We start from the raw sequence: 22,839 nt of genomic DNA, 5'->3' as shown, positions 1-22,839 counted from the left end.
TGTATTATTCTTTCCTGTTGTAATGCTTAAATTTCTTCCTGTAGGATGTCAAATTAGCAGTTCATGAGGGGCATTGTCGCACGAGAGGAAGATCAAATTTCTTTGTTGAAGAGACCAGCTTCTTACTAGAGTCTGTTGCAGTTTTAGATGAAAATTCTGCTGCATACAAACCTGAAGGGTGTAAGGGTGCATTCAGACATGAAGGGAATACATCATGTGCATCCAGTATTCCTGTGGAAACTCTTGGTAGCAGCAATAGTGTCAGAAACATTGCTTCTCAAGTGCTTGCAAGTCCTAGCTTCTCACTAGATGATCCCCTCTGTTCTGTAGTAGAGTGCAGCATTCCTGATGAGAATGCAAACTTAGATATAGCCTCCAGACTGCAGGACTTGGAAGTGGAAAAGATGAAAAGCTTGGGACCAGATAACAGTATTATGAATGACCCAGAGTTACATCGCTTATGCACACATACCGAAGTTGTAAGTGCTGAAGGGTTAGCATCCCCTGTTACTTCTGTCATTGGCATTGAGCCCACGACCAGTTGTATAGGTTCTGGAGAAATCAAGCACACACTGATGACATCACTCAAGAATTACAGCATGCTACCTCCATTTGGAAAAGCCAATCTGGGGGAACACAAGGAGGCTATTGTCAGTAAAATTATTATTAGGTCACAGGATAAAAGTAAAAACTGTTTACAGTTGTTGCACTCTAAGGGCGGCGCTGGTTGCAGGCAGCCTATGAACCAGGAAAAGAAATCACAGTATTCTGATTTATCTTTGTCTAAGTTTAGTTATAGATACCAGGGAATAGGTAATCTTGTTAATGTCAATGGATGTTGTCATAAACAAAATGGACAAGATGGGTGTATTACCAGGAAGCAAATCTTAAAAAAAGCAGCGAGTGTGATACAACCTGTTGAGGCATTGGATGATAGCATCACAATGCACCAACTTAATGAAAACTGCTCACCTTTAGTGTGGAAGAATGGAAGCAGGCGCAGGCTTCGGCCTTGCAGAGTCATAGACAGTGTTGCTGATGAAGACCATAGCTTGAGTGGAGCAACAGAGGCATGCTTGAGAAAAATTCCGTCTATGATATTCGACAAAGAAGCAAGTTGCAGGGATGATGCAAAGCATAAATCACCTGCTCCATTGGAGTTGATGCCACATGAACAAGGACCTTTGACTAAGAAAGTCCGTTTTGCAGAAGATGAAGATAAATGTGGTCAAAGAAATGCTAGAAAACCATCATCCTCTCTCATTCGTAGCTGTACTATCCATGTTCTGGAATATATTTCCTTTTGGTTCTTCACATTGCTATTCTTGTCAGTTTTTCCTTTTTGAACTGTTTTGATTTAATATTTGATGTTGATTGCTTTATATGTGTAGGCTTGCTCCAAAGAAATGGTAAAAAGACAAAAGGTTCTATCCTTTTGACAAAGTTGAGAATGGAAAATAAACGTGGACATAGTGCTGAGGCTCAGAAGAGAATCATTTATAGGGGCTTCGAATTTATACTGACAGGCTTTAGAAGAAATGAAAAGAAAGAACTAGAAGTGCTAATTAGAAAACACGGGGGAGTAGTTCTTCCTGATATTCCATCACCTTCCCCAAGACAAAGAGGCAAGAGAAAACCAGTTCAAAAGGGGCAGATCTCTACTGTAGTTTTGTCTCCTAGAAAGGTTTGCTTCTCAAGACTCAAGTACAAATTAGCCATGAGGTTCATAATTATGGTTAAAAACTTAAAATATAGCTGTCATGCAAAGCTGCTAGCGAGTGAAGTATTTAAGTAATCCCTGTTGAGTTTTTATGATAATATTGCAGATCTGTTTGTAGCCTCCTCACTAATAAAAAATAGTCAGGATTATGACTTCCTTTTCTACATTATTTTGGTGATTTTGCACAAATCTTCACATCTTATAGCTGCATACCTGACGTGTATGTTATTAGCTTACTAAAAGGCTCTTTGCATCTGTAATATTGATTATGAAACTGTATGCCAGATAGACTTGAAGAGCTTTTCGTGTCTGACTTTTGGTTGTATCATGTGGATGCTGAACAAGGAATTGGGGGGAATGTTTTGCTTTTGTGGCTAAGGGTGAATGGAAATAAAGTTGCATGACGTTGTGGACTGTTTTGTAGCCAAGCTTATAAATAAAAATGTACTGTAGAAAGTTGTTGGATGTCGACCTTTGATTAAAAAAAATTCGTAGACATCTCTTTATCAGTTCCTCTTCATTCGTTTGCCTTTTCAAGCACAAGTTGCTTGTCTATTTTTACTGGTTATTTTCAACAAAGTGGTGTTGCCTTTTATGCGTGGAGTTTTCATTCATAGCTTTGTATTTATTTTCCTGTTAAGGTTTGCTGATGCATGGTAACCTTGCTTAAGATATTTCAACTGACCGCTCATAAACTACTTTTAAGCAGGTGCAAACAACAAAATTCTTGTATGGATGTGCGATAAATGCCCATTTGCTGAAAGTGGACTGGCTCACTGACTCTGTTTCTTCAGGTTTTGTATTACTACCTGACAAGTAAGTGCTTCCTCTTCTATTGTTTCCAAGTGAGTGGCGATGCTTAAATTTTGTTTTGCTGTGGACCTTCTTTTCTACATTAAAGGACATGGGGGAGATGCCACTTTTGCTGTGGAAGTTGTCATCACTAGCATTATGATTGTCATCTTTGGATGTGTGTACATTTATAACTAGGCCTCCTACATCTGAAAAATCTTTCATCCTCTTTTGAGGGGTGGCACAGCATTGTAGGTGTTTTTTACTCCCTTTGCATGTGTGGCTGTGCATGTCACATCTGTATTCTTGCAGTCATGTAGATGAGGGCACACATGCTCATGGACTTGATCCTGCCCATAATTCTGAAAGAATTATCTTCCATTGATGTGCTGATTTGCAGATATTTACTTCTTCCTAATCAATCTGCTGAAAGAAAGCATATTGGTTTTGATCACTCTTCATGTTGCGATGAATACATTTTTGATGGAGTAGGGATCATGCTTTATGGGAAGGCTAGCTTTTGCACCAAATTTACAAAGCTAATTAAGGTAATGCCTTTCTGATTTTCACTACTAGTGAATAAAGTTCCTATGTAAAGAATTATCACCTATGGTTACTTGGAGAAAATAAATCAAACAATTGATCATTTCACGTCTCTGTTGCAGTTAGTCGTTGATCATTTCATTTCTCAACGAAGTTCATCTACACAATTTGATATGTTCTCTTATCTTTTGTCACTGTCCAGCATGGAGGCGGTCAGGTGTACAAAACTCTGCATTGGCTAATCCAAAATCTTAAGAACCAAAAAGTTAATGTTGGTGCTATTGTCGCGGAGGATATGGGCCGAGCTACACGCCATTTGAGGCAATGTGCTTCAGAATATAAGCTAAACATGATGGTTCTCTCTCTCTCTCTCTCTTTCTTCTAGCAAAATATTCATGTTTCCCAAAGCAAATTAAACAACAGTTTTGATTGTTCATTTTTTCGCTACAGCCTACAAGCTGGATAACAGGCAGTTTGCTGTCAGGAAAAGTTTTGCCTTTTGATGCCAAAGATATGGATCTTTTCAGCACCACCAAGGAGGCCAGACTTGAGGGTATGGACTCGAGTCAAGAGATATGACTGGTTTCTTCACCAAAGACTCTAATCATATGGTAAGCATTCTTTTTAGGCTTGCGCGCACACACACACACACCAGTTGACAGGCAAGGAATTCATGTATACTTGAATCAGGAATCTGGCTTCCGATCTTCAAAGGCCCACCAATACAAAATTGCACCTATCTCAAGATGACCATGCAAAAGTAGTGTATCTTTCCAAGGAGAAAACGTCAAGGCCGTTGTTGGCAATACCCAGGTGGCCACGCTCACCTGTTGAGAATTGCATTCATTTTGCATCCAATAGTCCAACTGAATTGGGTGGAAGCATGATTGTTGTTGTTGTTGTTGTATTCTAACCATAATCAAGTATATTTCTGAGCTTCCATTTTATTCTAATAAATGCATTGTAGTTGATGCATTTCTTATAACCTTGCCGTCTCAGTCGCCATCATAAGTTCTTGTTTGTTGACCTGCTATGTTTGGAAGATTCAAAGGGTTTAAAAAGATAATCCAATTGGATAACTGAAGATAAAAAGCTTCATTGGGCAGTTCCTCTTGAGAAATTCAATTATGTATATTTTTTATTTGATTCATGTATATTTTTCGCATTAGTTGCCATTATTTTTGGTGTTAACATGTAGAAGCTGTCTATGTGCTAAGTGAGTTTATTTACAAACTTTTGCATCAAAGGCTTGTGCCTAATCACCACCCGTGCAAAAAGTCAGTTTTGTTGTTATTTAGCTCAAAATTATGCTTGTTTGGAACCAAGGTCTTTGGCAAAATAACCCCTTTTGCCTAGTTATTTGGAAAAACTTTTTGGAGGAAAAAACCTTCTTTATGAAAATTTGTTATTGATCCAAATGTTAGAGTGCAAAATACCCAATTTCAACAGCATATTGCAAGGTTTAAATAATTAGAGAGATTTTTGCAGTTGCTTTAACAACAAACTTGCCCACAACTGAATGATTTTTAAGGGTGTTTATGAAAACACGCAGTTTTTTGTAAATATCCGATATAAGGTGGATTTTTACATATTACACCAAAAAAAAGATAACCCACCCTAAAACTATGTTTGGGAGCTGGAAGGAGTTGAAAAAAGAAATGCCTTCAATCGGATTTGGCAAATTCTTCCAAGAGGGAATTTGCCAAACTCCATTTTCAGCTGCTTTTATAAAGGATCCAAAGCTTCAACCATCACTTCAACTCAGATATCTTTTTCTCCAAACAAGCCTTTTAGGAACCTTTGTCCCAACTCATTTCCAAATCCACAACTCTTGCCCCAATTACTGGCTCCCAGACTTCGATGTGCCACATCCACTACTTTGACTCCTTTGTGCAATCATGAACTCAAACGAAACCCCTTTTGGACTCCATTGAAACCCCTTTTGAGCTATGCCCAACAGACAGGGCTCTAAAAACAGGTGAGTCAATGATCTATCACAGTGCTCCTAATTCCCACTAAGCATCAGCCTCAAAAGGTATAAACTCTAAGGAAGATGCATTTGAAATTTACCTTAAATCAAATAAAAAAAATAAGACATTAGCAGAAGTTTCTACATAATGCAGGCTTTCACAACAATAGTTTTTTGGCCTCTTTAACATGCTCACTAGAAAAAGGTTCCATCACATCCCTGGAGAAAAGTATACGCATGACAGTATAGAAACACAAATAATCACTTGTAATAGGCAATCCCACCGGCCCCATAGGGGTTTGGCGTAGTGAGATGAGGCTTAGGCCGCTAGGCAGGTGGTTTAAGTTCAAATCTCATCCCTTGAGGTGGCAAATCCCTACGAGCAAGGGGTAAGCCCATGGAGTTTTACACTGCAACAATGATCTTAAGTATGGCAGGCAGAGCCAGAGCGTGGCTAGGTCTCAGATCCTTGGGGCAGTTTCTCAGTATGAATATAAAAAAAATGGCAACCCCACTGGATGGAAATCTATAGTTCTGGCAGACGTGGCTCTTTCTGTTCAGAGTTTTGGATGAAGAACCTGGGCCCCCCTCATGGTAAATAATTAGACAAAAATTGCAAGCAGACCAGACATGAAGGCCATGCTAATGGAGCACATAGAGAATGCATCATGGCTTTCTTTTAATTCAAAAACTTTTGCATTCAAATTCAAAGCTATCTAGTGCAAATCAATCAGAATTAGATGATCCTTCTGAACCACCATCTAGTAGCTGCACCATCTTTACCAGGGACTCTGACATATCTTCTAGTTCATCCCTCTGGAATCCCCAACTTTGAAGCACTTGGATCCCCCAAGATCCTCTCGCTATTCCAAATCTTCGAAGATCAAGAAGCCGTTTTTCTATAAATGGTAAGATAGCATTGCTTGAACGCAGTCTCGCTGCCATAGGTATTGAGAAAACATCAAGAGAACCCTGAGCTCCAACAGCTGTAGGATTGACTCTCAGTTCACCATGTTGACCAACCATGTTTCTAAAAATGTGAGGGAATGGCAGTGGTATAGGAAGAGGGCAGAGAGCTGTTGAAATACTTGAGAAGAGAGGCATGTATTCACCATTTTGATATTCAGAACAGAATGCCTCTTTTACTTCAGTAATTGAAGCCCTTGATCCTTCTGCAATTTACCCAACATTGGTTAGATGACCATACACCAAGAGCTTAACTGACTACAACCAAATAAGATCAAGGGAATGAAAGCCGACATAAAATATCATAAGCCATACTATAGCAAGCACAGGAGCCAGCCAGTAATTAATCACATAATTCTGCTCAAAGAATAGTTAAATTCTAAGTGTCTAATGTTGGCTTGGCCTTGCAGAATGGCCCATAAAAAGGGTGATATACAAGACCGTCTGATTTTTCACATCAGACAATTCATATGTAACCAGACGATGCCATGCTCGTCAAGCACATGTAAATGCATACATGCCCAAGCATAGAAAATGCATGAACATACGCTTCCACAAGCTCATGCACATCTACTGAAGCTAAGCTTGAGAGTCTATCGTGCAAAAAAAAGGACAACGTAGCATTACTGAAATTGTAATCTTCTAAGCACTGAACAAACACTAGAAGGCTGAACCCCTTCAAAATAATACTTCTACTGTCAAGTGACCACATGAACTTCTCTAAGAACAAGAGCAAATCTGCACGTCCAAATCGCTTGGTGATAAGATTGTTCAGCTTAATATGAGCTCATTATGTTAAATGTCCCAAGCTTGAAGGTCTCGTCAATTTGACTCAGCTTGGCCTACGTAGGCTAGGGTAAGCTTGTGAATATATATATGAGCCAACTCAGGCTCATTGACTCAAACTTGGTTCGAGCTTGTACTGAGCAAAACAACGCAAGCTCGCAGCATTATTTAGGTAATCAGGATGGTGATACCTGAAGAAAGTATATAGCAACAAGGTAGTTTAGTCAACTTAAAGACAAACAAGAAGGCAGTTTATTCAACTTCACACATGATTTAGAAAGTATATAGCAACAAGGTAGTCTAGTCAACTCAAAGACAAACAAGAAGGCAGTTTATTCAACTTCACACATGATTTCATACGTTATTATAGACAATATAATCAACCACCTTGATGAAGGGCTCCATGAATTACAGTTGATTCAACTCCTCGAGCATCATCAACATCCTCTGCAACATCAGGTGTCAAAGAATGAAAGCTCCTCTGTATAAATCCCTGATTTTGCCCACCTGGATCCAGGAAACTCAGTTGAAGAGTAAAAGCATTCAATACACTACAAATGCACATCCAAACCTTACCTGGAAGAGGTGGAGCAGGCATTGCTATGTCCAAAATTGATATCATATTTTGCCTGGCTTGATCTGCTAGCATTTGTGCAAATGTAGCAATGTCCAAAGCCCCAGAGGTGGACTCTGAGTCAGTTGCTGGTCCTAGAGGAGACATTCTGAACGGAAGTGACATGGAATGAAGACCAGCAGCATAAACTGCACTAGAATGGAAAGACATTTCATCTTCGATGCAGAGATAGGCAGATACCTTACCTTCATAAATGAGAAAACAAAGGAAAAATATAAGTTAGGGTAAAGACAACAGCTCAGTATCAAGGTATATATAGATCTGTCAAGCAAAACATAGTAAATTACAATAAACATGTATACAATTAAAAATTTAAAAGCAAGCCATGCCCCTGTACAGTCTCATTCCCTCCATTTGAGATATAAATTGCATTCATGCAGATGGTATGGTTTTCAACTTTAGATATGAGGTAACACTAAACCATATAACAAGGAGATTCAGCAGTTTCAAATTGCAGTAGCCATCTCATTCTGAGAAAAACTTCAAAAGGAGAAGTTATCAATACTAAAATATGAAATGATAAAGATGCATACTCCTACTAAAAGAAGGTAATCCAATTGGCACCATCAATTTACAAAAGGATGAGAGCCTTGAAAAGGAGACTGAATCATGGAGAGCTCTCAAGATTCGGGCCTGCTGTCCTAGGATATTTCTATAGTTTCCTGGGCCTCTGGCAGAATAAAGCAATACTGGTGTGTTTGAGTACTGGTCTGCAATGTTCTCTAAGAAATCTGCAGCAACACTAGAGAAGCCTCCTGAGTCATCAACAATAAATTGGAAACCCTGTATGAACAGAAAAGATTTCAAACAATAAGCACAGCAACAGTTGGACTAGCTAATGAATGAAGAAAAACCATCCATTGATAACATAAGCTGAAAAACATGATGTTGTCCAATATTAATGTAATCCATAAGCCACAGGGACAACTTATTGATAATTTGATGTCAGCTACTGTGTGAATGGCATTTCTTATCTTACATTTTCTGTTAAACCTTTATAATTAATGGAAAACTAATCACTTTCCTTCTTTTAAGTGCATCCTTGGTTTCATTAATGAATCAAGTTCTCCCTCACCAGCACTACAAGATGTATGAACCACATTATCAAACCATGAAATGAGAAGAGACCAGGCAGATATCGGTGTATTCAGAAAAGGAACTTGATAAAAAAAATTAAGTTGAATCAGTGATTGGCTAAAACAAGGGATAAAAGAATAGAATAAAACAAGAGAACCTGCGACAAGGACAAGATCTCCAATGGGAATAGGAGAATAGAAGTCACTTTCAGAGAAAAGCTTAAGCTCTTGCTTCTATCCAAAAGATGCAAATAAAACCCTCCTGCGTCTAATATTGATCACATTCACACCTTAGTCCCCAAAATGACAAAAGTAACTTTGCTGTTTGTAACCCAAAAAGAAATAGAAAAAAGAAAGATCCAAAGTCTGATTTAGAAGAGTATCTAGCAAGTAGATTCCATATATGCAAAGGATGAAAGGATAAAAAAAGTAACATATCTAACAGCTTGATTACTTTGTAGCATTCATATTACCTAAATAATTCAAAAGTCAAAAATGATGTCATGCATAATACCTTCAAAGAATAACAAGATTAAAGATTTTATATAATACCATCATAATAATGAGATTGTGATGATGTTGCTTTAGTTTAAAAATTATGCTACCAAAATATTTTTATGTTGGGAACAACTTAAAACAAAAAGCAAACCTGAATATGGTCACACTCTTCAACAAAAAAACGTAATCTTTCACTGATCTCTTCACCATGGAAGCTTCTTGAGAAAACATCCTTTCCACTTCCAAAATTATCAAATTCCTGGCAGTCACTCCATAAGCCAGTTAGTTCATATAAACTTTGAGGATGGTAGTGTACTTTAGTAAAATCAGTCCAGAATTGAACACCATTTTGCAGACATTCAACACGATCCTTATCTTTCTCTCTTTGGATGCTTTCATCACCATCCTTTGCTTCTAAATTAGATGTAACATTGGTTAATGTATCTTGCTCTTCCTCATATAAGCTTTGTAAAAATAGATTTCTCTTATGAGGTTCTGATACCATTTTTGTAACACTGCCAGTCCTGTGAATCAGCAAGACAGGAATGAGGAAAGGGTGCAAATGCAAGCAAATATGTAATATATTGAAGAAGAAAAGATTGATTCGTATCTATATCAGGTAAAAACACTTGGATCTTCAGAATAACTTTTTAGCTACTACCAGTCTACCACAAGTGAACTACAATGAGAACATTATGGAGGCCTACCAAACATCTACAGGAAATAGTACAACCATAAAAGATTGGCACGAAAAGATACATACTAAAAGTGCAAGATATTCTTTAGAATTTCTGTCCAACAAAGTGGCTTTTAGAACATTCAAAATTATATAAGCAACATTTTCAGTGATCCTAAAAAATATAATGCATCAGGTTATTTGCCAAAGGAAATGATCTCAAGGTTAGGTATTATGATATTTTGTCATGAAACAAGCTGCAACTTCTGTAAAAAATGTGTTTCAAGTTTCATCAACATGTATCTGAAGGGATACTTCAATGCTAAAGTTAGAGGTGGCCTATGTAAGGGGAAAAGAGAAGGTTGCATGTTAATCCCACAAAACAACACATAACTGATAAAGTTGATGGTCTAAAAACTGAGTTGACTATCAAGGGAGCAAGCAAACAAGTTGTAAAAAGGATGATATGAACAAATATCATCAAAAGATTGCAATATTGTATTTTCAGCATGACAAGCATGAAATACCCAGCAATATAAAGTATCAGAATATATTTGCAGGATGAAATACCTTACCAAGTGGCAATTTTTGTAGTATCATATGTCGAGGGGCCTTCACAAAGTGAGCCACAAGAAGGCAGTGAACCAAGGGACCCTGCAAATGGATAACATCAAAGTATTCCACATAAATCATAAGGTATAAAAAAATATTCTATAGCTGTGGGATAACATTTTTAATTTTGGTTCCCACACCAGGAACAACTTAGATTGTTTGCAAATACAGCAAATTTTAGAAATAGAATGTCTCATAAATGGCCTTAATAAAAGGCTATTACCTGGTAAATCAACAGATACCAAGCGAGGGGTGTATGTAAGAATACCCTGCAGATGTCCTAAGGAGTAAGTTTATGAAAAAACCATATTAAATAAATGTATGAGAATATGAAATTATGAATATTAAACAACAATAACAAAGAGAAAGAAAACAAATGAATGCAGCACCATAAACCAAAATAAAAAATAAAAAAATACTAATCCCCTCTGGACTCAAGTGGGATTCTGTGCAGCCCAATTGAAATCTAAGCACCCATTCAACAAACTAGACAGATTCTCCAGCCAACAGCTACAAGATACAGGCAGCAGATCACCAAGGCCCAAAAGGCCAAGACCCTCGGGTGCTTTAGCGTAGTACCATTTGAAATCAATGAACACCTTTGAAGAAAAAAATATTAATATTTGGAGGAAAATTGGTTGTTTTTGTTATTATAAATTACAATCCATGCAGCTCCCACTATTGTTACATGTCTTTGATTTATTTTAGTTCAGTTTGATCCAGTTTTCTGCTCATGAAGATAGTAGATATTATGATTTAAAAACTCCCCAATTTCCTAGCTAGTGGATGTCAAGTGATCACTGCTAGAATATAAGAAAAAATCTTGAGAATCTTAGAAAGTACCTTATGTAAAAATTGGATTAATGATAGAAGCAAATAGTGTCTGTGTGAATGTGTTCCATAATGGCCAGTACACAGCATAGTCACAAATATCAGTATCGGCTATATCTCGGTGAGGCTATTTCTCATGATATTATAGGTTTCGTGATAAATCTCAAAAAATTTTTGGGGCTTAAAAAATATATGTAAAAATAACGAAAATAAGTAAGAAAATGTCATGTTTAGATAATAAAATACATATATAATAAAAAAAAATAAGTGAAATTGCAAAATAAAGAAGAAAAACACATTTAAGATGTAGAAAATTAATAAAAACAATAACAATAATTGATGATGTCGCGATATTATCCTGATATTCTCGTGCTAATATCGTGATATTATCAAATTGGCGATATTTTCAAAATATTGTGATATTTTACCTATCATATCGTTTGCTGAAAATACAGCGATAATATTGCGATATTTTTAAATTATCGCCGATATCTGTGACTGGTACACAGTCGAATATTAGAGCAAATGGCCAGCTGCTGTGCAAGTGCTGGCACATATAGACAATCCCAAAAAATGGCAAATTGACTCAAAGTTGATGAGGGACACTATCAGATGACAGCCAAAAGAGGTAATAGAGTCTCTTTGGTTAATGTAGAACCGATTTGCAGAGATCACAAATGGAATGTATGATAGCTAACATTGTTTACATAGAGAAGCCCCAGTAGGTTTGAAACAAAAACCACAAGCAACAAACTGAACCATGATTAATATAAACAATTGAGGTGGTGAAGAGAGACATTCCCACCGTGCAATTCAAGTCATTCCTTTTAACCCAAAAGAGGAAATAGAACACAAAAGAGGAGTATTCACTATTAAGAATGATAACATACTGCGAACAAGTTTGTTGACAGAAGAGACTTTAAAACATTAGATGCATCAAACAGAAGAATGAATCGACATGTATTAAACTATTGAACTAAATTGAATCAATTTGTAGATGACGACAGTTTGTGTTGCATAATCTTATGTTATTACAAGGTTTATCATATAAATGGGTATTTTTCCCCTACTACTGTCTTGAGCATGGTTTTAAAACTCGTTGGCTCGTCACTCGGTTCGTCCTTGAGTGACCCGTGACTCGGCCGGGTCATGTTAACTTTATATTTTATATAAAATATATAAATATATGTATATAATATGTATATTTTATAGTATTTTATCAATATATTATATATAATATGCATTATATGATATTTTTATAATATATGTAATTATATATAAAATATATTATATATGTATATATATGCATGACTTAGCTGACTCACCCATGACTCGGCTGAGATTTTTACAAAACGAGTTTGTACTCATTTTTTACCCAGTGACTGGGCGATCTAGGCCGAGTCACTGGGTTGACTCGGCGGGTTGTTACATGGAGGATAGGTTGCAAGTTGCAACCCAGGTTGTCAGACTAGAAAGCGGAAAACGATACAGAAAGCAAAAGCTAGAAGCGATGCATTTTAAAATTTATAGGAAATGAGAAGCGAAGTATCAATTTGAAAGCGAATCAGGAATAAAAAAGGTAGCAATATGAGAACTGAATAGGAATCGAACAATAACCAAATAAAAACTAAAATAAAATTGATTATTCTTATATTTCATGATTTTTCAGTAAAAGAATTAATTTTTTGTTAAAATATAACAATGATGGTTACTAATTTAGAGAAAGCACATGGGAAGTGAGTGGAAATGCGAGAGGAAGCACATGGAAAACATGAAAAAAAATGTGAGAAAAGCATATAGGAAGCATGTAAGGAAGAATGGACAATGCATATGGGAAGCATAGAAGAAGCGTGGGGGAATCGAGATTCCCATGAAGTTTCGGAAGCGTGGAGTATCGCACTTTTGAAGCGAGTTTCTGGGAAGTGCACTTCCCACCTACCTAAGAAGCTTCCGGTAACTTTGGTTGCAACCAGGTTAGATTGGATCTTATGGAAACTGAGATCTAATTCTAACCTAATTTAAAAATGAGTATAGAAAATGAGATTCACCTAGAGCACATATTTCCATTTCTTTTGACATACGAGGGAGAAAGATCAAAGCGAGCAAATAAAGGCAGTCCTAACAAGCAGTCCACATCAGCAGCAGAGTTCAGAAGGAATCCCTCTCTGCATTGACAGAAACAGCATTGGTCCCCGTAGAGGATCTTTCTCTCTCTCTATATATATATATAATGGGTTTATCTGTACAATATCTTGGGTTTGCCAACAACACAAAACTGAGAGCAGCGCCTAAGTTGGAACTTTTTTACAGCCAGCAATGTTAAGATGTACCAAGCACTTCAGCCAGATTTTATGTGCAAGCATAGATAATGACATGAAATTTAGCTGAGAATTGTTTTTCATTTGATGGCATGTGTTCTAGAGATAGTAACTGCATATGTACTAAGGATAGAACTCAATCACATTATGAATTTATGATTGTATGTGTAGTACATGTCTATTTAAACAACACTGAAGGGGGGGGGGGGGGGGGGGCACGCAGTAAAAAACCACTTGCAACTATTCGTTAAAATGATAAGTTACCTGTTGTGTTTCACCAGAACGATATAAGACATCCATGTCCAAGCCTGGATTTTTGAATATGCTATCTCCATGAGGTTCCTCAGCTAACCCAAGCAACTCATCCTTCCAAGCAAATTTTTGAGAAAGATGAGTTAAGAAATCACACGCAACAACCAAAAAAATGCAGCAGGTTATAGCAATAACGGTAAGGAGCTTGAAGTTATTGAAACTTAGTCATAACTCAAAGGATGCAAAGACGAGTGGATGACGATCACGAAGACAACAGACTAATACTAAAGAGAGCCAAATGCATCACCATGCAACTAAGTTGTGTTAAATTAGTGGATCCTGACCTGCGTCCAGCTAGTTCAAGTTCAACAACTACACTAGAGTCCCATGTGAAGAATCCCAGTGAGACGAGGACTCCAAGTAAATCAAGGACTCTCAATGGAGACTCCTGATCTGAAGACGTCTCTCCTAGGTGGGACGTCCAGCTGGATTCCTCTCTATCATGGAAGCCAACACAGTAAGGACTCCAAGAAGATAAGTAGTTGTAGAGTCCTTCCTGGACTTGACTGTACTCATGAGTGGTTTAATCCCATAAAAATCCTTTCTCTTGTTTCTACAAATAAAGAGCATCTCCTCCCTCTCTGTGTCAAATAGAGAGGAAGAAGATTTTCCTGTGGACGGAGGTCGTGCTAGACCGAATCACGTAAAAACGTGTTTACCTATGTGTGTGAATTCCTGATTTGTGTGTGAATCTTTTACATGATAACAAAGTCTTGTCAGCTCTTGCGAGTTTATGTTTGTCATGTGCTCTCTATTAGCCCGGCTGATATGGCGTCAAGCTCGTCCTCCCTAACTCCCAATCAGACAGTGAAATGTAATGTGTTTTCCTCTCTGGTATCCATCATGCTCGACAGAGACAATTACTTGTGGGCCTAAGGCGCTCTCAAATTGAGTTTGTGATGTATAATCAAGACCTTATCAAATATATGGATGACTCCCTTCTTGCGTCAAGTTCGTTCATCAGAGAAGGTAAGCAGTTAAAACCCAATCCAGAATTTCTTTCATGGAAAAGAGTTGATCAACTCTTGTTGAGTTGGATCAAGGTCACGAGGTCAGAAGCCGTGCTTACACATTATTCGTGTCCCATCTGTCAGGGAAGCTTGGATTGCATTACAACAATCCTATACTTCTCATTCGAGCATTTGTACTCTTTAGTTAAAGTGTGATCTCCAGAATATAAAAAAGGAAGAAAAGACAGTTGGAATATTTAAACTATGTTAAGTTTATTTTGGATTCACAATGCGCAGTTAACGAACCTGTCTTTGATAGAGACTTGGTTCAATTCACTCTAAATGGTCTCTCTCGAGACTATGAAAGTTTTATAACAACTGTCACTAATTCTGCTCTCAATAAGATGTCTAAGTTCTATGAGATTTTGATCCCTTACTAAATAAAAAAAAGAGACTTCAAATGTTGAATCCAAAGTCTCCCCAGCAAGCTGAATCATCTACGACCGCTTTCTTTTCTCAAATGGGGCGTGGTCAAGGCCGTGGTGGTAGAAAAAGAGGGGTTGGACGCTTTAATCCTTTCTTCCAAAATTTTCAAAACATTGGAAACAGAGATAATCAAGGACAGACAAGGGCATTCCAGCGTGATAAAAAAGATGGTCAGGTAATTTGTCAGTTTTGCAACTGCAAAAACCACACAGCTCATACTTGTTATGAGCTCCCAAAAGTGTTTGCAGCCATGACACTTAACAGTATGCAGGACTCTGCGTGGTACCTTGATACAAGCATCACACATCATGCCACATCAGAGGACCAAAACATGACAAGTAAGAGTGAATATCATGGGTCAGATGGCATCATGGTAGGAAGTGCCTCGCAATTGCCTATTTCCAATTTAGGTAATATATCTCTGTAGTATGGGAATAAGTTTTTTAAGTTAACTAATGGCCTTTACATGCCTTCTATTAAGCGAAATCTATTGTCTATAGTCGAGTTTTCTCGAGATAATCATTGTCTATTTCAGTTCAATGCCAATGGATTTTGTGTTAAGGTTATACGAAACGGGACTACTCTCCTAAGAGGACAGAGAAATGGAGGACTTTATCTATGGCAAAGAGGACAACAAGGGCAGGAAAATTGAGCTCTTGAAGTTAGTTTTGCTAAAGTTAGCTCAAATAAATTTAGATATTCAGATGAAGTGTGGCACTACAGGTTGGGTCACCCTGGGTTTAAAACACTATCACCGATATTGCCGATATTTTGAATAGATCGTGATATTATCGGCAATTTTAAGCTTGCCGATAATATCGGGAATATATCACGACATTCTCAAAATATCAACAAATAAAAATATCACGATATTATTATATGTTTGAGTTTTTTTTTTAAGTTTGCATTTCCTATTTTTTTTGTCTTTTATATTTTAAAACCTTTAAAAACACGTTTCTTTATATTTTTGAAAGAAAAATAATACAAAAATTATTATTTTCTTAGGTTTTTTGTTGTTATTTATATTTTTTTCAAAATTTTAAACTCCCAAGATTTTTTCGAGATTTATCAACTTTTGAAAATCTCTCCAAGAAATATCCTCGCTGAGAAATTACCTTTAACGATACAGGTAACTATGGTTTAAAGTTTTAGATACTTTAGTGAACAATAAATCTATCTTTTCTTATTGGTTTGAGGGTGTGTGTTAAAGTAGTGGATCCTGACCTACGTCCAGTTGGTTCAGGTCCAACAACTCTCATGGAGATTCATGATCTGAAGATACCTCTCCCAGGTGGGACGTCCAGCAAAACTCCTCTCTATCATAGAAGCCAACACAGTAAGGACTCCATGAAGATCATTAGTTGTAGAATCCTGGACTTTACTGTACTAATGAGAGGTCCAATCCCATAAGGAACCTCTCTCTTGTTTCTATAAATAAAGAGCAACTCCTCCCTCTCTGTGTCAAGTATAGAGGAAGAGGGACTTGACTGTACTCATGAGAGGTCCAATCCCACGAGGAACCTCTCTCTTGTTTCTATAAATAAAAAGCAACTCCTCCCTCTCTGTGTCAAGTACAGAGGAAGAGAATTTTCCTGTGGACGTAGGTCGTGCTAGACCGAGCCACGTAAAAACGTGTTTGCCTATGTGTGTGAATCTTTTACAAGTTGGAACATTCTTACTCAAAGATACATGTTTATGCACAAAATAAGAATAAGAATCACATACTACGACAGTAAGTGATTACCTGAAAGTTCCAGAAGTGGGAACCGATGTAGTTGGAGAATCCACCAACTTGGATAGTTACAATCTCCTTCATATTTGGTGCCCTCTTACAATGCTCAAAATTGGTCAAAGCGAACCTAAAGCAAACAAAGAACCAGAGAATCAATAAAACAAGAGAGAACGGTAAAAGAACACAATATACCGTCACAAGAAGAACAAAGGGATGAAGGGAACCCTGATCGATTGTTCGATAGAAGATCTAGTTAACACCGCAAAAATTATGGCCGAGTTTTTGTATAATTGACTCTTCGATCACGCCGCGCTGCAAGGCTTCTGGGGAGAGATGACGGAAAAACCACAAACCGATGCAGTAGCGGATGAACGGAAAACGATGATGGGTGCCTAAAGAATTTGGTATTTTTGAGTGGTTGGTTAAAGCCAATGATGCGTATCCACGGAATTTGGTAATTTCGACATTCGAGATGGTTATCCTACAAACTACGAACTGATTCAGGAGGGTCGACCGGAAATCGATGATGGGTTCCAATGGAATTCAGGAATTTCGAAATGGGCACTCCAAAACCACGAGGTGATTCAAGATTGGTCGACGGAAAACAAAAAGGAACGATGAGTTTCATACGGAATCGACAAATTTCAAATGATGGTGGTGTCGACGGGATTCAAGAATTTCGAAGTTTTTTGCTTGCCGAAGCGAGAGAGAGAGAGAGGGTTAAATTAAATTTTCAGAGTTTTGAGAGAGGGGTTATTGGGGGGAATGGCGGCAACCGGGGTTTAGGGCTTTAGGCCTACTACATGCGCACTTGACCAGGCATGGATTGCTCGGTGTAACAAAATATCGTACTTTTAACGTTAAAAAATCCATGTTTTACCACTCGGTGAAAACGTTAAATATCTGCAGATATAAATGCTCCTTCTCTAATATTTGCTTTTGTAAAAATTTGTTTTTCTATTTTTTAATAACTTTATCGCCGACATTGTGTTGATGAAACATGAGAAATAAAATTTCTCAATTTCACACTAGAAAAGGGTTAGAGTTAGTTTTTCTCCTAATAAACTTGTATCACTATGATAGATTGGCCTTGGCATTGATCATTGAGGGCATGTTTGAAAACAAGTCCTGCGCATCGGCCTGACAAAAATCACAAAATAAACAGTATTTTGAACAAATGTTCATCGTTATTTTTGTTCCACCCCTTCCCTGTTACGAAAAGATAGGGACGGGAGAACAAAGTTTTAAAAAAAGTTTTGCCTCGACGGGTCCTGTGCATCCACAACCTTGCCTAGATTTGTTACGTTCGGAGTGTGGGGCACAGGGGGTCGAGGACAGGTTCGTCATTTGGGGTATGTCCTTCGTTGAGGCTGCGCGGGCATTAGGAGTGCAGATTTCACCCGGGCAACTTTCTTCGATCCAGCAGCAGATTGTTCCTCGAGTACAATCGGCGGACAGGGTTGCAAATAGCCTTCGTAGAGCGAAATCATTGGCCCGTTCGCAAGCCCAGTTTCAAGAAGATGGATCAAGCTCAGTTAGGCAAAGGCGCACTAGGGTGCTCCCTGACTTCTTATCATGAAGATGTGTATTTGGAATATTAGGGGCATGAATTGCTCTCGTAAGTGCTTGTTTTTAGCTAACTGGATTAGATATGAAAGTCCGGACATCGTTGCAATTTGTGAAACCAAAATAGAGGATATTTCGTTATCAGTGGCGTCTTACTTATGGAGAGGTGCAACATATGCTTTTAAACCGGCCGTTGGGTTTGCTGGGGGCATCTTGGTTCTTTGGAAAGCTTCTCTTAAGGCGACAATAGTGGATATTGGTCTCTATTCCATCTCTCTTTGTGCAAACTTGTTGTCGTCGCTACAAGATGTCGTCTTTACCTTTGTGTACGGTCCTGTTGTGTCGTCCTCGCGACCAACTTTCTGGGTTGTTTTGGACCGAGTTTTGGTTACCTTAGGAGCTCTTCAGTGCGTAGGAGGAGATTTCAATTGCCTATTGTCTACGCAGGATTCTAGTCTACCGGTTCTTCTCAACTCCTCTATTAGGGGGTTTCAGGAGTTTGTTCAGCGAAACCAGCTATACTCGGTACCTCATGTGGGGGAGCAATTCTCGTGGTCAAATATGAGGTATCGTCCTTTCTTGCGGATATTAGATCGTGTATTTCTCTCGCCAGATCTATTTCACGCAGTCCCGGATGTCACTGCTTGCCTGATGCCGCGGACCATGTCCGATCATGGACAACTAATTGTTTCTTGGGGTGCAGGCTTTAAAGCGTGTCGCAGGTTCTCCTTTGATGAATGGTGGGTTCGTGTGCCAGACTTTCAACAACTGGTTAGTCAATTGTGGGCTCAACCGGTTTCAGGATCTTGGGTGGCCATCAGCATCCATGCAAAGCTTCTTCGTCTTCAGCATCGTATTAAGGAATGACTCAACGTTAACAACCTGAACAAGTTTAGGTTCACCGATCAGTGGGAAGCTGAGCTCTCCTCCTTGGCCCAACGTCAGGTCGATCTTGTTGGTGTGTCGGAGGGTCAAGTGCTTCAATTGCAGAAGCGTATCGTTGTCCTCTCTGCCCTCGTTGCAGAATAGAGAGCGCGAGAAGAGCTTAGATGAAAATTGAGGGCTAGAGTTGCATGGTTGGCAAATGGCGATGATAATACACGATTTTTTCATATGAACGCATCAAATAAGTACAGAAAGATCTGGTTCCTCTCGATCGAGATTGATGGATGCCAGTTTGATCAGCATAATTGCCTGCCAGCTATTACTTCTTATTTCTCCAGGCTGTATTCGACTGACGTAGGCGTTGGGGGGCTCATCGGCGATATGGGTTATAAGCGGTTAGCGGCAAACCAATCTGTTCCTCTGCAAGCTAGATTCACCGAAGTTGAGATTTCTGATGCTATTAGCAGCCTCTCAGGATGGAAGGCCCCAGGCCTTGATGGTTTTCACGTAGACTTCTTCAAAGCTTTTTGGCCAATTGTTAAAGCTGACCTACTCCAGTTGTTCGATGAATTCTATCGTAATGCCAGGCTGCCTAAACCATACCATGTGGCAGTCATTTCTTTGATTCCTAAAAGGCAAGGGGTGTCAGACATATCCAACTTCAGGCTAATTTCGGTGATGGGCGCTCTGTATCGCATTATATCTAAGGTGTTGGCTAACCGGTTGTGCGCTGTCATTGATCAACTTGTCTCTCCGAATCAGGGGGCTTTTATTCCAAGTCGAAGTGTGCAATGGTCATTTATTTGTGCAATTGAGCTTCTTCACTCTTTACAGTCGACTGGAGCACCGTACTTCTTGTTAAAATTGAATTTTCACAAGGCTTATGATAGTCTGGCATGAGATTTTCTGTTTGAATCTCTAACAAATATGGGGTTCGGCAACCAGTTTATTGCATGAGTTAAGGAGCTGGTCACGAAATCAGTGTCGTCGGTGTGCATAAACGGACAGAGAGGGGAAGTTTTCAAGTTGGGTAGAGGCGTGTGACAGGGTTGTTCCCTAGCCTCCATCCTCTTTAATATCACGGCAGAGGGTTTACCTATTCTCATGAAAAGGGCAGAACAAACAGGCTTCTTGAATTCGTTGGGCATTCTTGGTTTTGTTGGTCACACAATTCAATATGCAGATGATACTTTAATATTTGGTCATGCGAATGTTAATCAAATGTCTAGGTTGTGCTTTCATTATTAAAATATTCACTGCAATTTCTGGCCTTCGCCTGAACGAGAGTAAGTGCGCTTTGGTCTTACTCAATGCTAACCCTCTCCTCCAATCAGCTGCTACAAGGATCTTCAACTGCCCGATATCCGACCTTCCTGTTAATTTCTTGGGTCTATCATTGCACTCACTGTAGCCGTCGAGAACTTCGTCTTGGACGTCTACTATAGAGCGGGTGCAAGAGAGATTCAGTGTTGGAAGACCCGATATTTATCTTTTGCGGGACGATTGACGCTCATTCGCCATATTTTGGCCAGATTACCAGATTTTCGTATGAGCATGTCCATTATACCGACGACAGTAGAACGATTAACCGTTTGCTTTCACACTTTTTTTGGTCTGGGAATGCGTCTCACAAAAAGTACCCGCTTGTTTATTGGCAGCAGATCGTTCTCCCGAGACAGCAAGGCAGCTTGGAGATTCTGGCTCTGAGAAAGAGGAGCATCGTTTTAGTCTTGAAGTGGGCTTGGGTCGCTTCCACATCTCCATCTTCTTGGGCTACGTTTGTTAGGAAAAAATATGGTAGTTTACCTGACTCCCTTCTTTCGACGCCCAGTTCAGTGTGCCATTCCTCCCTCTGGTTGGAGTGGCGGAAAACACTTCGCTCCTTCAGTGACAGGGATCTTAGGCCTGGCCATGGCCGCCCGTGGCTTCACTGGGCCATTGCGAGCGGAGATAGGTTCTCCATTAAGCAAGTTTACTATTCCTTGTTGCCATCCGGGATGGATTAGTTTTCCATTGATTGTATATGGGGTAAGGGGCCCGCTCCAAGGGCAAAAGCGTTGGCGTGGTTAGTGGCTCTGGATCGTGTTCAAACCCAGATTAATGTTAGGAAACAGGGGCTTCAATTTCCAAGCATGTGTGTTCTTTGCTAGAAGGCGGTAGAGGACACAACTCACCTATTTTGGTTTTGCCCGGTAGTTTTAGACCTATTCTTTCAAACTTGGAGTGCACCGCCGGTTCAAACGCGTTCGAGTTCTGTTATTCGGGACCTCTTGTTTGGTCCCATGAGTTTACAAAACAAAAAAAAGGGAGATTATTGTGGCGGGTATGGTTGTTTTCAGTATGGTGGGTGATATGGACTGAAAGAAACGATATCTTTTTCAGGGGCATCAAATTCAATTTTGGAAGGCTACGTCAGCGGGTTATGTTCGATGTGTATTTGACTCTTAAATTACATAGTAGAGACGGGGGTTTGGATCTACTTGTACTCTGAACTGTGCACAGTCACCATCTAGATGGTGGCTGTCTTACTCTTATGTTCCTCTCTCATCCAATATTCGGTTGGATGTATTTTGGTAATGTTGAATGATAAATGTTCTCTCTCTCTCTCGGGCAGCGAAGGGGAACCCCTCTCTTGCCCTGTGCAGCGACGCACGTGCCCCCTCTTGCTTGACTTTCTCCCTCTCTCTCTCCTGTGCAGCGAAGGGGAGCCCCTCTCTTGCCCTATGCAGCGATGGGCGTGCCCCTCTCTTGCCTGACTCTCTCCTTCATGAAAATTGAGATTTAATTCGAAGCTTAAATCGAAGATGGGGGAGGCTAAAGCAAAAGATCTCCGAAAAGTACACTGATTTATGAGCTCTAGGACAAAGACTCAGAAATGGATGTTGGTCTTTGTGTCACCCTCGATGAGAATGTATGCGCTGTTAGATCTTCCATTCTTCGCTTCTGAAACCAATTGATTTTTTAGGGTTTTATTTGTGAATTGATTCTCCTAAATCATTTTTTATTAAAGCAATTTATTGCCTTCCTTCATAGTTGTGTATCATCCTAACTGTTTTTTTTTTAAACACCATTAACATCATCATTGCCACCATAACAATCAACAAGAGATTTTTAGACACGTGGATAAATCTTTCCAATGAAAAAAGATGGGTTGACTATTGCCACAAAAAAGTTGAACAGAGATTTGGCCAAGGTAAATCAAATTTCTTTCTGAAAAATGTTTTAGTTGTTTTTCATCTGTCCCACTTTTGCTCTCTCTTCTACCAAACACTGCTGCGTTTAAAGGTTATAATCAGCGCTTCTTATTTTTTACTGTTTATAGCATTTTCTTGATGCTGATATAATGTTGTACATTTTGCTTGATCATTTTGATAGAAAATTGTATATCTGTATAATTAAGACACCAATATCTATATCAGGCATTAAAATCGTACGTTTTTTAGTTTTTATATCCAATCTCATATCTATATCCAATGTTAAAATACTC

The 22,839-nt window shown here is 38.9% G+C and overlaps 2 protein-coding genes across 2 annotated transcripts in view; one reads left to right on the top strand and one right to left on the bottom strand.

The window, feature by feature from the left end:
- LOC149836506 (uncharacterized) overlaps positions 1–4,566 on the top strand; it is a 47,091-nt gene extending 42,525 nt beyond the window's left edge. Inside the window, exons 9-15 of the mRNA XM_090006935.1 lie at positions 45–1,272; positions 1,392–1,684; positions 2,430–2,536; positions 2,913–3,060; positions 3,258–3,410; positions 3,506–3,666; positions 3,746–4,566. Of these exons, the coding sequence (XP_089863061.1) occupies positions 45–1,272; positions 1,392–1,684; positions 2,430–2,536; positions 2,913–3,060; positions 3,258–3,410; positions 3,506–3,634 (2,058 nt within the window). The 3' untranslated portion in view covers positions 3,635–3,666; positions 3,746–4,566. The remainder of the gene's footprint in view (positions 1–44; positions 1,273–1,391; positions 1,685–2,429; positions 2,537–2,912; positions 3,061–3,257; positions 3,411–3,505; positions 3,667–3,745) is intronic.
- A 1,104-nt stretch (positions 4,567–5,670) lies between these two features.
- Positions 5,671–17,565, bottom strand: LOC149836505 (plasma membrane, autoregulation-binding site, misato segment II, myosin-like, tubulin/FtsZ protein). The gene is made up of 10 exons (XM_090007026.1): positions 17,126–17,565; positions 16,914–17,028; positions 13,686–13,787; positions 10,496–10,541; positions 10,236–10,314; positions 9,136–9,508; positions 7,944–8,193; positions 7,353–7,595; positions 7,164–7,283; positions 5,671–6,196 (listed from the first exon to the last, which is right to left on the bottom strand). Exons 2-10 carry the CDS (start codon positions 16,983–16,985, stop codon positions 5,751–5,753), a joined length of 1,731 nt encoding a protein of 576 aa, XP_089863152.1. The 5' UTR covers positions 16,986–17,028; positions 17,126–17,565; the 3' UTR covers positions 5,671–5,750.
- Positions 17,566–22,839: the final 5,274 nt, after the last annotated feature.

Source organism: Nuphar pumila, chromosome 5, assembly GCF_984573655.1.
Source record: "Nuphar pumila chromosome 5, dmNupPumi1.hap1.1, whole genome shotgun sequence".
Taxonomy (NCBI): domain Eukaryota; kingdom Viridiplantae; phylum Streptophyta; class Magnoliopsida; order Nymphaeales; family Nymphaeaceae; genus Nuphar; species Nuphar pumila.
This window is presented reverse-complemented; position numbering and strand designations above follow the sequence as displayed.